This window comes from Sceloporus occidentalis, unplaced genomic scaffold, assembly GCF_023333645.1.
Source record: "Sceloporus occidentalis isolate IW3139 unplaced genomic scaffold, rSceOcc1.0.p SCAF_21, whole genome shotgun sequence".
NCBI lineage: Eukaryota > Metazoa > Chordata > Lepidosauria > Squamata > Phrynosomatidae > Sceloporus > Sceloporus occidentalis.
In genome coordinates, this window is record NW_028317001.1 from 13544342 (window position 1) to 13559195 (window position 14854).

Genomic DNA, 14854 nt, shown 5'->3' on the forward strand with positions numbered 1-14854 from the left:
CGGACTATAAAAACCTGAATGCCATAAGCACCTGCAGTAAGTATCCACTTCCCCTGATGAAGGATATGCTGAGCTGGCTATCCACAGGGAAAGTGTTCACTAAATTAGATTTGTGGGATGCTTACTTTAGAGTAAGAATCAAGGAAGGAGATGAGTACAAAACAGCATTCCACTGTCCTTTGGGGGCGTTTGAATATTTGGTTCTTCCGTTTGGCCTTTCGGGAGGGCCCTCGTGTTTCATGAAGCTGATACACGAAGTCCTGCATGATCTACTCTTTGAAGGAGTGTTAGTGTACCTAGATGACATTTTGATATATTCTCAGGACCTGAATAGCCATGTGCAGCTTGTCAGAAAGGTGTTGAAGAGGCTGCTGGACCACAAACTGTATGTGAAACTGTCCAAATGCCACTTCCACACAGATAAACTTGATTTCCTGGGCTACAGGGTCTCTACCCAGGGTCTGCACATGGACCCACATAAGGTCGAGGATGTTCTGAATTGGCCTGAGACCAAAACGCGCAAGCAGGTGCAGAGGTTCCTGGGGTTTGCAAACTTCTATAGACAATTTATCCCTGATTTTGCTCAAGTGGCTTTGCCTATTACTAATCTGTTAAAAACCTCCACCGGGGAAGGGAGAAAGAGGCGAGGGCAGAGTTCCCCTGGGACGGAAAAGCTCAAACCCTCTACCAAGATTCTTTGGACCCAGGAGTGCACCAAGGCGTTTGAGACTTTGAAGCAGTTGTTTAGCTCAGAACCAATACTTAAGCACCCCAACCCCGAACTGCCGTTCGTAGTGCAGGTGGACGCCTCGGATGTGGCAACGGGGGCAGTGTTGTTGCAGCGGGATGAGGGGGGTCAGCTCAGACCTTGTGCCTACTCGTCCAAGATGTTTGATTCGACGCAATTAAATTGGCCATGCTGGGAAAAGGAATCGTATGCTATTAAGTGGGCTTTAGAAACTTGGAGGCATTTTCTGGAGGGGGCTGCCCATCCCTTCGAAGTATGGACGGATCACAGGAACTTAGAGGCACTGCAGACTCTTAGGCAGTTAAGCCCAAAACAGCGTCGATGGGCTAAAGAATTTTTTAAATTCAATTTCATCATAAAGTTCATCCCAGGGAGGGAGAATGGGTTGGCTGATGGCCTTTCACGGATGCACGGACCTGGGGAGAAGAAGGAGTTGGATAAACAGGGGCTGTTCACCACACAACAACTGGGGCTAGGGGTGACCACTCGAGCCCAGACAAAAAAAGAACAAGAACGGGGCCCCTCAGGCTTAGACCCGCTGCTACTAGAGATCAGCCAAGCCTACGAGGGGGACCAAGGATTTAATAGTTTGAGGAGTGAACTACAACAAGCGGAACATGGACTGTGGGGAAAGGGCAATAAAATATATGTGCCGGAGAATTTAAGGGCTAAGGTGATGGCAACCTGCCATGATGTTAAAGCAGCAGGTCATTGGGGATTTGTGAAAACTTGGCACACGCTACGAAGCAAATATTGGTGGCCAGGTGTGCGAAAGGAAGTGGAGAACTATGTACAAAGCTGTGTGGTTTGCGCCAGAGCTAAGCCCAGCACAGGGAAGCCTAGTGGGTTGTTGAGGCCGTTGGAAACTCCCAATCGACCCTGGCAACACATAGGTATGGATTTCATCACAGACTTACCCGTCAGCAGGGGCAGAGACACCATTTGGGTGATCGCGGACTTGTTCTCCAAGCAAGTGCATTATGTGGGGTGTAAGGGGGTGCCCAGTGCGCCACGGTAAGCAGACTTGTTTATAGAAAATGTGTACCGTCTACATTGTTTGCCCGATAAGATAGTCTCCGATGGGGGGGGACCTTCATTTCTCAATTCTGGAGGTGCTTACAGGACAAATTGGGGGTGCAGTTAGCGCTGAGCACAGCTTTTCACCCAGCCACAGATGGTCAGGTGGAACGCACTAACCAGAGTGTGGAACGATATTTAAGATGCTATGTAAACCACCTCCAGGACAATTGGATGGACTTGTTGCCTCACGCGGAGGTGGCTTTTAACATGGCGGTACATTCCAGCACGGGAGTGTCGCCATTTCAGGCTGTGTATGGCTACGAGCCAAGGGTAATTCCCCAACTGGCCCCAGCCCCCGAGGATCCAGTATCGGTGGGGAATTGGAGCCAACTGTTAAGAGACAATTGGGGAAAGATTGAGGATGCCCTCAAGCAAGCCAAGTTAGACTACAAAAGGTTCGCAGACCAGCATCGAAAACCAAGTTGGGATATTAAAGTGGGGGACAAAGTGTTCCTGTCTACAAAAAACTTGAAGTGCCAACTACCTTGCAAAAAATTGGGACCTAAATTTGTGGGTCCTTTTGAGGTCAAGAGGCTGATCACAGAAGTGACGGCCGAGTTAGACCTTCCTAAAATGTATAGACATTTACACAATGTTTTCCATTTCAGTTTGTTGAAACCAGCGACTCCGAGGAGTACTGAAGACGACGAGAAGAGGGAACCATTGCCTTTGCTGATTGGGGGAGAAGAACACTTTGAAATTGTAAAAGTTTTGGACTCTAGAATGATGCGGGGGCAGTTAGAGTATTTGGTGCAATGGAAACATTTCCCTGTCGACATGGCTGAATGGGTGAATGTAAAAGATGTACATGCGGACAAGTTGGTTGAAGAGTTTCATTTGGCTTATCCTGACAAGCCAAGGGGGGGGGGGGGAGATAAAGCTTGGGGAGGCAGACTGTCAGAATCTACCTTCAGTCAAGCCTTCAGGGTGTATTCTGACAGACGATAGATAGATAGATAGATAGATAGATAGATAGATAGATAGATAGGTGGCATTCAGGGTGTCTGCTGCCAGATAGATAGATAGATAGATAGATAGATAGATAGATAGCGATGGATAGGTAAACAGTCAGACAGATAGACAGACAGGCAGACAGACAGATAGAGGGATGGATAGATGGATATAGATAGATTGATAGATAGATAGTGACATGAAGAATAAGGGGGGATGCCGCCATGGGGACTAAGCCGGATGGTCACGTAGGGCATGCTCACCTAGGGCCTGGCAGTCGGGCAGTTTATGAGGGGTTGTTGAGAATCTGAAACTCAATTTGTATACAGCTTTAGATCTCTACTTGGTAGAAGAGACAAGAGCCAAATGCTCAAACCCCCCCCCTTCCTTCCTACAGATCAAAGGAAGGAATGCTACATCAAAGGCAGGAGAGTAGGGTATCGACTCAAAGGGGAGGGTTTGGGGGATTTTAAAGTTCTGACTCTATTGGTGTCCCTCAGTTTCGACAAAGACGTGGCTAGAATACCTGATCCCAAGTCCTCCAATAAACTTTGCTGTGCTATCTGAAGGTTGTTGTGGATTTTTGGGTCAGAGTATTTCCGAAGTCTCACACTGGGAACATGCTGAAAGGGCCTTGGACTCCCTTGAAGGGATGTATGTTAAAGGAGAAGAAGGAAGGAATAAAGGAGTGAAAGTGCCAAGGAAAGAAAAGCATAAAGGGAGTGCTGAAGTTGGGAGGGGGGGGGCATCTGGGACCTGACTCAGGCATCTTCCCCCCCCCCCCCCGAACTCATTATTAGAGCCTTCCACAGCTCACTTTGACAATTTAAATTACTATTTCACAGAGAACATCTCTCAGATAAGAGCCGAATTGGACATTGGCATTATTGCAGAGGCTATAGGTGAGGTGTCCAGTGACTCTGTGAATAAGATCATACTCGGTCTATTTGAATCTGTAAGTACCAAAGACATGGACACTCGGGAGAAAGCACACAAATGCCAGCAGTGTGGAAAATGCTTTGCTCAGAAGTCACAGCTTGAAGTGCATCAGAGGGTCCACACAGGAGAAAAACCTTGGAGATGCCATCAATGCAATGGAGATGCAGATATTTTACTTCAGGTGCTATCCTTACATACTACAAGAGCATTCATACAAGACAGAAGCCATACAAATGCCTGAACTGCAGAAAATGTTTTTCTCAGAATTTACACCTTTAGAGAAATGGTATAAATGTCAGCAATTGAATATAGTTTTTTGGAGAGGCATATTTTATACATTTTGTCCTATTCTATTTGTAATGTTCTATTATAATCTTCATTTATGGCACAACTTCTACAAAGTTTTTGGTCTGAAAGTATCTTATCCTTATAAGAACATTGAATAAACCTTTGCATTATTTGGAGCATTCTGTATTCTTCATTGCATTTCTAGAATCTGTGAAAGACAGCATCAATTATGGAAGCATCAGTCTAAGGATTAATGAGGGGCTGCTAGAGTTCAACTGGCTTGTGACCATGAGAAAGGATGCTGAAGATGCATTTCTGACCTCTCTCTAGCCTTTCATTGACGCACACAACATTTGATGACCCCTGAATCAAACCCTTATTTTCCTCCTTTTTCCCAGGACTTAAACCTTGGCTAGAAAGTATTATATTTTGGGGGGGGGGTGCTTCTTCTGTAACATGTGTTTCCCTTACTCTTTTTACATGGAGCAGGAAGGGTGCCATAAATACATCAGTCAGTGCCATTCCTGCACTGGGACTCATTGGGTGCCAGGGCGTGACTTTCAGGGGCGGGACGTCCCCCTTCTGAGGGTGGGACTTCTGGGGTCAGGACTTCAATCTTCCAGGGGCATGACTTCTGGGGGTGGGCAACCCAAGGCACTCTATTGCAGGCAATAGCAAACCCCCCCCCCCCTGACGAAACCTAAAAAGGCCAGTGTGATTGTAGGCTATTTTAATAGAAATATACTGTCTAGATCAGTGGTCCCAAAACTTTTTTGGGCGACTGCCCCCTTTCCTCTTGAGGAACAACCCTAGCACCCTCCATACCTATTTCATGGCATTAGGTCCACTGTTTTACTGGGGGGGGGAGGGAGAGAAGAGAGAAAGTACTGGTATATTGAGCAAGGCAAGTGGCTGCTTTGGGTCAATTTTGGAAATGAAGGCCCCTTACAGACTGCCTAAAAGCAGCGGTCTGCCGGCGCTGCTGGTTGCTCCGTGAGGGAGCCGCAGCAGCCAAACCGTGCGGCTCCTGCATGGAGCAAAAAAGAAGCCCCAAAATGGGACTTCTTCCCGCGGTGCGATTATGGCACATAATAATGGCGGTGCCTGTGTGTATAGGGCGCTGCCATTATTACGCCCCTGTCACGTGCTAGGAGTGAGGCCGGTGTGGACCCTAGGTCCCCAGTCAATCCCTAGCACATGAGGGGGGCACCTCAAGAGCCCATCTATAACAGGCTGAAGTCAGTGAAACACTGCTTGCCATGCAACCCCAATGGTTGACACTTGGCAAGTCCCACTCTCCCAGCTCCAGAAGAAGGCAATGGCAAACCCCTCTGATGAAAATCTTTCAAGAAAACCCTATAATAGATTCTCCTTAGGGTCACCATGAGTCCAAACAACTTCAAGGCACACAACAACAATTGCTGCTAGCGAGAAGAAAAGAGAACCTGGAACCCCATAAGTTTGTATTTGGTGTGAAGGAAGGTGAGCCTGGTGAGTGGCTTAGGAAAGTGAAAGTCAATGGAGGTCTTCAGGCAGTAAAGGAAGGTTTATGCAAATGCACAGTGACATCACTGCTTGACCAATGAGAGAGCAAGATGAAGGTTCTTCTGGAAGCTTCCGTGAGAAGGAGATATAAGGCCTGAGAGAGCAAGAGACAGTTGGGGGAATTGTGTCGGTTGGAGATCGAGAGAGAGAGTGAAAGAGCGGATCTTGGAAGTTAGTCTCAGAATTTAATGTTTAGGTTTATTTATTCTTTTAATAGCTTGCATGAATTGAATATTATATACTTACAAATATTGTACCTGCAAGATTCTTAATACCTTGTGTGACTTATATTTTAGTTATATTTTGTTATCTATAATACATACCTCCTTGGAGTATCTACTACTCGACCCTCCTTTTACACGTGTTTTGGATCGGTTGATGTTTGGAAGATCAGTAAAGAAGTAGAAATAAGGTTCCTTAACTGGTCCCAGTGTAGGTTAAGGGAAGCCCTTTTATAATTCACAGGATAATGGCAGCGGGATTTAAGGAAGTTAAGGGTCTGCTGGGCTAAGAGCCAAAATGTCTAAATATCTAATTAACAATTTGTAATCCACTCTGATTGCCTTTTGGCTGAAGAGAGGCGTATAAAAACATTATTATTATTATTATTATTATTATTATTACAGGGGCGCAGTTTGGCTGCTTGGACCACCGGAGATCATCACAGTGAATCAGTTGGAAAAGCACATCTCACTCCAGAAAATAAACGTACTTGAGGAGTTTGCTCTCTACGTCTTTCTGTAATAATAGCTACAAAACTGATAATAGCATTTGGGACATTTAGTCTTTTAAAAACAAATATGGCAGATTTAAATGCTGCTTTAAAACCTCTTTCCATCTGCCAGCTTTGCGCTGGTTTTGGGGGGAAATGAGAAAGTCTTGGGAGGGAGGGACTGCCAACAGAATTAGGAGATGCATTGCAGGCTATGGACAGTTTGCAGCCAAGTAAGGTCCAAAACACACAGCAGCAATAGTCCAGTCTGAGAGCGCTTTAACTGCCCAGGCCCAGTGCTAGGGAATCCTGGTAAATGGAGTTTATTATGGCACCAGAGGTCTCTGAAAGAGAAGGCTCAATGTCTCACAAAACTACATTTCCCAGAATTCCGTAGCAGTTAAAGCAGTCTCAGATTGGATTATTGCTGCAGTTTGTTTTGGACTTAGATGACCCTTGGCAAGTCACACTCTCTCAGCCTCAGAGGATGGCAATGGCAACCCCTCTCTGAAGAAACCTGCCAAGAAAACCCCATGGTAAGGTTGCCTTAGGGTTGCCATAAGTTGTAATTGAATTGAAGACACACATGAAGAACAGATAAAAGTCTGCAATTATTTCTCAGGTTGTACATGGGAACGGGAGTAGGATTGCCATAAGTCAGGAGCTCCAAACCGGGACAAATGTAGGATAAATGTAGGGCAACAATTTCAAATGTAGGACACATTTTTTAAAAATGGAGGACGTGCAAAAAATTGAGGATTTTTTTAACTGTTAATATAAATGCATGTTTTTTAGGCATGATCAAAATGGAGGACATTTTGGCATTATTCCTAGACAGATGGCAGATATGTATTTGCCCTCGGGTTCAACTGTACTTCTCCGAAGTGTGTACTTGGTCAAGGGACTGTGGTTTTTCTTCACTGCGCATGAGTTTGTAAAAATCACAGCAAGTTACATTGGCCGTGCCTCAGAGGCTTCGTGATATCAATATCACCATCATCATCATCATTATCATCACTATAATTGTCCAAGAAAGGCAGACTTGTTAGCATTCAAAGCGCCACAAATACACAGAAAATGCACTTGCATATATTTAATAATAAAAAATAATGGGGGAAAAATAAAAGGACCGGTGAGACCGGGGAGGGTCTCACCGGTCCTTGCCTCCCCCTTTGGGAAAGGAAACCCCCTCAGCCCCCTGGACTCACTCCTGCCACTCATTGCTAGGGGTGGGACTCAGAGGAGTTTCCTAGGCATTGTCACCTTCTTCCCTCCATGGCCATTGGTCCTGACCTTTTCCCCATTGCCTTCCCTCCCTCAGCCCTGTGGACCTCCTCCTCCTTCGCACTCAGAGCAACCCTTCTCTACGGCTGAGGAGACAGACTCTAACCCAGGGAAGCTCCGGCCATAAAGGACTGCAGAAGAGCCCTTTCTGGGGCTCCAGGAATCAGGGTCTTTGTACTGAAGGTAGGCCTTTATTCCTGGAGCTGAAAGTGGACTTTGTTTAAATGTTTCAGTCCAGGATTGTGTGGAAGGGTTGCAGCTGAGAGAGTGAGCCCATGCTTTGCAGGCATAAAGCCCCAAATTCAGGAGATTATCGCACTGCGTTCTGAGAACGTTCCTATCATCACGTGATGAGAACTTTCCTGGAACAGATATTACTGCATTAGTAAACTAGAATGTGATCAGAACGTGATCAGAACTGCATTTTACCGCACAGCGAAACCGTTCTCAGAACAGTTTGCTGTATTACGTTTTGTGGGCTGTGTTCTGATGACGTCGCCACTCAGAGGTTGGACGGCTCGGGAGAGGCGCTGCTCCCAGGAAAGAGGAAAAAGGGAGGCTTGGCTTACTGAAATCCCTCACCTCCCTTCCCCATAGGAATCAATCCAAAAACGGAGGTTAAAAAAGAGCAGAGAGCCCTTATGGGTCTTCATCTGAGGAGGCAGAGCTTCCTTCGCTATGGGGATGTCCTGCCATCTCTCCCTCTCCCCTCTTTCCCCATAGAAATCAATCCAAAAACGGAGCTTAAAGAGCAGTGAGCCCTATGGGTCTTCATCTGGGGAGGCAGAGCTTGCTTGGCTATGGGGATGTCCTGCCATCTCTCCCTCTCCCCTCTTTCCCCATAGAAATCAATCCAAAAACGGAGCTTAAAGAGCAGTGAGCCCTATGGGTCTTCATCTGGGGAGGCAGAGCTTGCTTGGCTATGGGGATGTCCTGCCATCTCTCCCTCTCCCCTCTTTCCCCATAGAAATCAATCCAAAAACGGAGCTTAAAGAGCAGTGAGCCCTATGGGTCTTCATCTGGGGAGGCAGAGCTTGCTTGGCTATGGGGATGTCCTGCCATCTCTCCCTCTCCCCTCTTTCCCCATAGAAATCAATCCAAAAACGGAGCTTAAAGAGCAGTGAGCCCTATGGGTCTTCATCTGGGGAGGCAGAGCTTGCTTGGCTATGGGGATGTCCTGCCATCTCTCCCTCTCCCCTCTTTCCCCATAGAAATCAATCCAAAAACGGAGTTTAAAATCTCTCCCAGATGCAGACCCAAAGGGCTTGCCTCTGCTCCTTTTAAACTCAGTTTTTGGATTGATTTCTATGGGGAAGGGAGGTGGGGGATTTCAGTAAGCCTAGGGACTCTGGCTGGGAGAGTGCTTCTCAGCCTCACTGAGAAGTCTTCCCTCCGAAGATTCTCTTGGGAGGAAAGGAAGGCAAGCATCCCCCCCTCCCATCTTGTCTTCCCTCCGAAGGGAGTCAGAGGATTCTCTTGGGAGGGAAGGAAGGCAAGCCCCTATAAAACGCTGGGGCTTCATATGCTGGCATATGTTTGAAGAAAATAGGATAAAACTTATGTAACTTGATGGGCCAAGGGCAGAGTCCCCTCCTTGGCAGCCTGGGCTTTAAGGGAGCTCCACGGAGGTCCCTTCAAGCGGAGGGAAAGGGAGGGGACTGGACCAAGGGCAGAGCCCCTGCAGCCATTGCAGCTCTTTAAACCGGTTAGAAAAGAAGAGTCCTCTGCTGTCATCCCATTTCCTCCTGTGTGTGTGCATGTAATGTGTGCCTTCAGGTTGTGAGCTTCCCTCCCCGCTTTAACTCTTGTCTGGCTCTTTGCTATGGAATTCTGGGAGTTGTTTGCTTGCTTTTGTGTGGTGCTCCAAACAGAGGAGCTTTTGTGGGTTCCTTCCTGGAGGGAAGGAGGAGAAGGTCCTGGGCATCCCTGCCTCCTGCTTTGTGACAGCACAGGAGCCCCACTGGACATGACACTAGAGGCCCCCGCAGAAGCAGCCAGACCATCTCCCTCTTGCTCTCAGCTCTGGCCCCCCTGTTTCCCTCTCTCTTTCTCTCTCTTTCCCTTCTTTCCTCTTCTCTCACTTGTCCCAACTTTCCTCCCTTCCCTCCCTCCTTCTTTCCCCCCTCACACACACACACCTTCCCTCACTGCAGTCGCTCGCCTGCCTGCCTCCCTCCCTGCCTGTCATTCTTTCAGCCAATCAGGAGACGGAGGAATGCGAGAACGGATTTGAGAACACATAAGAATATCGCACACACCTCTGTTGGAACGTTCTCATCCCGTTTCAGCTCTCTGGGAACACATTCATATCTGTACCCTCCTGGAACACATTTGGAACACATTTAAGCGTTCTGAGAACCCGATTGGAACACATACGGAACACATACGTGCGGTATACTCAAATGCGTTCCGTTCTCATCACGGGATGAGAACGTTCTCAGAACCCAGTGCGATAAGCTCCTCAGTCTCTGGCAGCAATATCTTCCCAGAAGGTGGAAGTGAGATTTCCAGATCCCAGACACACAGTGCGCCAGTGAGTTCTTTGTGTGGGGACTGTGTGTGTATGTGGTATTTGCTAGAGTTTTATGAGGTATTCGTTTCACTGGGTTTATAAATTGAGTTTACAGACATCTTCACTTCCCCCAAATGAGCATAATCCACGGTTCAACGTTCAGTCATAAACCTATACATTTATAGATATTTGTTATATCAAGTGCAACACATTCAGCAGTGTTCATCTTTTAAAAAAATATACAAGGAAAAGTGAATAAATCGTCATTTTGACAATAGATCCATTCAGAAACAATGCACACAAATGTACATGCCTCAATTTCTATGTGGCTTTAGCAAGCAGAGGAAGGAGGTGCATACTTCATGCTCCTGCTATGACTGACATAACAAAAACAGCAGTTATGCTTAGAGAAATAGTATCATCTACAAAAATGAAATGATTTTTTGACCAGTGTCTAAATGGGGAGGGGGCCATGATGAGGGGAGGCCATAGATCAGATCTCTAAGGTAATGTAGCTCTTATGCAGCCCAGGAGCTACAGCTTCTCCACCTGGGACATAAAGTAGGTCCTCCCGCTCCTCCTCTTTGTGAAAGAGAAGTCATGATGATACAGTGACTTTGTGTGCTGCAGGGTTTCTAGCCAAACCAAGCCTAACCCTTGTCTCTTTTCTCAGGAACTTCATCTTGGACACCTTGGACACGGCTTTGGAGTGTCTTTTGTTGGAAGTGACCGAAGTGCAAGGCCACCAGGATCCACCTTCCCACATGATGGCCAACACAAAGGCCAAGCAGAGGGAGCTGGGCTCCAACAGAAAGAGGCTTCAGAGGTACAACAACTCTTTGGTAAGTTGCCATCCTGACTGTTAGTTTCATCTGTGTCTGGGCCGGCTCATGAAAGCAAGCACAGAACATACTGTCACAGTTTGGCAGAGAGAGTCCTGGTTAATCCTCTATCACCTCATTTTTTCAGGGGCTTTGAAAATGTCCTATTTCACTCCTCCTCTTCCCACTTTCCCCCTTCTCCTCAGGTCAGTTCAGTTGCTGCAAAATGTGCTCCAAATTCAAAAGAGTGTGCGTCCCATCAACTCAAAAGAGGGGAGAGGGGAGGAGGGAAGGGGGCAGGATCTTTCTCTTGCCAGGAGTCGGAGCAAAAACAAACTTCTGTACCCTTCCTCACTTGTGTGATCATTATAATTAACAACTTTGGCCATCTGGACCGCCTTCTGGTGTTGCTTGTCCACATGTGTCTTTCATTCCCAATCTGTGAAATGCTGGGGGATATGGAAGAATATCTCTGGACTTAAATTGAGGGTGGGCCCAGTGGCCCTCAAGCCCAGAGTACTCCCCAGAACTGTTTTTTAAAAAGGAAATTAGCCTCTGAAATTAGGTGAGATATGGCTAAATGATTCATTGGTTACTAAATGTACTATACATGTTGAGATAGTCAGTATCTTAATCAATCAATAATATTCCAGAAATGGCCTAATTTATATTGTTTATCATATTTTATATTATATTGAAAGAATTTAAGACAAACTGGATCTCAAAGACTGTAGCTTTTTCTTGCTTGCAGAATTTAAAGTTTATTTCCTGGACTGATTTCTGCAGTGTTGAAATAATATTTGCAATGCACCATCTGCTTTCCTCCCCTTTTATTAGTCATTTTCTGGATGAGGGCTATTTTCTGTTGCAGGTGACCTTTGCGGATGTGGCAATATATTTCACCGAAGAAGAATGGAAACTGTTGACAAAAAAGCAGAAACTGATGTACAGTTCTGTTATGATGGAGAATTATGAGAATGTGGCCTCTGTGGGTAAGGAACCTGAATCCATTCCCTTCCTGTGAAGCCTGAGGGCCCTTTCATAATTCACTGTCAGAGTGCTATGATTCCACTTTAGAATTATAGAATCAAAGAGTTGAAACAGGTCACAAGGACCATCCGGTTCAATCTTCTGCCATGCAGGAACAGACATTCAAAGCATCCCCAAGAGATGGCTATCCAGCCTCTGTTTAAAAACCTCCAAAGAAAGAGACTCCACCAAAATCTGAGGGTGTATATTCCACTGCTGAAGAGCTTTTACTCTCAGGAAGTTCCTCCTAAAGTTTAAGTGGAATCTCTTGTCCCTGTGGCTTGCATCCATTATTCCATGTCCTTTTTTCTGGAGTAGCAGAAAGCAAGCCTGCTCCATCCAGAATATGACATCTCTTCAAATATTTGAACAGGGCTGTCATATCCACTCTTAACCTTCTCTAAGCTAAAAATACCCAGCTCCTTAAGTCATTCCTGCGAGAGCATGGTTTCCAGACCGTTCTCCATTTTGGTTTCCCTCCTCTGGACATGCTCCAGCTTCTCAACATCTGTTTGAATTGTCGTCCCAGAACTGGACACAGGATTATTGCAAGAGACCCTAACCAAAACAGAATAGAGTGGCACTATAACTTCCCTTGATCTTGACACTATACTCCTATTGATACAGCCTAGGATCACATTGGCCTTTTTAGCTGCTGCATCACACTGTTGACACATGTTCAACTTGTGCTGTACTACGATTCCTAGTTCCCTTTCACATGTAATTTAACTGTCATAACAACTTCCTGCAGAATCGTGAAATTTCTAGTTTTAGTGAGGAACTATTGTTCTCCACTTTGTAAGGTTTCTAAATATCCAATCCTAAACTGCCAATTCTGGAATATTGTGGGACTCAAGTGCTATGCTTTTAGGGGATTTTGGTACTTAGCTCAATAGAGTGAAATAGTTTTACTGGGGCAATAGTGACCTCTGGACTCAGCCAATCTATAGCAATTCCTGAATCAAACAGAAATTCAGAGGCATTTGAAATAGGTTTTTGTGTTTTATTTAGGGGGAAAGCAAAACACACAGACATATACATATAAGTGTTCACGCACACACACAAGAACTAGGTAACAAAGGTGGAGTGGTGAATAGATGTAAGGCTTTGATAATGGTGATACGTTATCTATCCAGATCTTTATTCCAATTGCTGAGGATTTGAAATAAGGAGAGGTCCGTAGTTCCCATGACAATTGGGGTTGGTGAGTGCATTGAGGTGTTTAGCCATGAAAACAAACAGAGTGTCTATCTGTAACTGGACTGACACCGAAGAACAGCAAGTCGGGGCTGATATTTATACTGAAATTGGTGCTTGGGGGCAGAAACTGAGGGTTCAGAAAGGTTTATATCACTTTAGAATATTTCCTTTGTGGGGGAAGAATGGTGTGAAACAAACTGAATGCAGTGGGTGTTTGATGCAAATACATCAGACAAAAGGCATTAGCTCACCCCCTCTCAGATTCTTGTTGGCTCTGAATTTTGATCGCGTTCACAAGCCAATGTACACTACAATCTGAGGGTGATGCACCCAAATACAGCTCAAAAATATCATAGCAGAGTACGGAAGCAAATATCCAGATATAGGCATCTGCAATGCACTGACCACTTTTCACACTTAAAAATAAGTCACAAACACAGTCGATTTCATTGAAATCCTTGGAGGTTCTCTATCTTGAGTTGCAAAATAATACAAATATTTGCAAGCTCTCCTCTCCAACTTCCATCAACTTCACCATCTCTTGCTCACACAACTCAGATCCAATCCACTCCAATCCTCATGTGAGCTGCATACTGTATTGGTTGTGAATCATCTCCGGGTGCCACATAGCATGAAAAATCCTCTGCAGTTACCTTGCATATGCCATGTGCTCTGACTCAGCAGTCTATGGCCGTCTCACAGGATATGATGCCACCTGTCAATCAAAGTATTTTTGCACATGTTTAATTAAATATTTTTTTTCAACAGTCCTTTGACTATCTTCTTCCACTGATTTCCTCAAGGCAGTCCCCATACAGTCTCTTCTTTGCTAGCTCCTATGAGTAAGAATGCAACCATTCAATGGATTTAGAGGCATAAGCAGCAGGGTCATGCTTGGGTTACTCACAGCAACTTTATTAATTTAATCTCCAAGAAGGAGGGATTAATGAGGGCTAAATCATGCAGTAACACCCTCCTTTGTTAAGTCTGATTTTCAGTCTCATCTGTAATTGTCCTTCTTTACAGAAAAACATTTGAGTCATGAGAGAGTCCACACAAGAAAGAGGTCACAAAAATGCCAGCATTGTGGGAAATGTTTTCCTTTCCAGTCAGTCCTTGTCATACATCAGAGAGTCCACACTGGGCAGAAGCCTTACAAATGCCAGCGTTGTGTGAAATGTTTTTCTCAGAAGTCATACCTAGTGACACATCAGAGAGTCCACACAGGAGAGAAGCCATACAAATGCCAGCGTTGTGTGAAATGTTTTTCTCAGAAGTCAATCCTAATGATACATCAGAGAGTCCACACAGGAGAGAAGCCATACAAATGCCAGCATTGTGGGAAATGTTTTTCTCAGAAGTCACACCTAACGGCACATCAGAGAGTCCACAGAGGAGAGAAGCCACAGAAATCCTAACATTATATTTGTCAATAACGAATACAAAAAATACAGAATACAGAAAAGGCCCTTGTGATCTTATTTGTAAAATTTCTCTGTCAATATTTCTGTATGTTTTCAAGTTGGATTTTGTTAAGTTTAGGTTTTAATTGCCAATAGTATAGATAAGTGCTTTGGGTTGTCAATTTGGCTGGGGATTGTGGGTTGTGGTATAGGTTAGATAGATGGGAGGTTGGGATTTGTTGCAGCTGGTTAGAATAGTTATGGGAATTATAGCTTTTGCAATGTGTGGGATTTTGGCTTAAGAAAGTTGGGGGCAGGTATTAACAGAAAGGGCTAGTTTCT

General features: G+C 45.3%; 2 protein-coding genes across 2 annotated transcripts in view; one reads left to right on the forward strand and one right to left on the reverse strand.

Annotated features, from left to right (window-relative positions):
* The window catches only part of LOC149301637 (uncharacterized), a 215825-nt gene that overhangs the window by 101307 nt on the left and 99664 nt on the right, over positions 1-14854 (reverse strand). The window lies entirely within an intron of this gene.
* Positions 2036-14854, forward strand: part of LOC149301639 (uncharacterized) — a 44925-nt gene continuing 32106 nt past the window's right edge. Inside the window, exon 1 of the mRNA XM_089484259.1 lies at positions 2036-2098. Within this exon, the coding sequence (XP_089340385.1) occupies positions 2036-2098 (63 nt within the window). The remainder of the gene's footprint in view (positions 2099-14854) is intronic.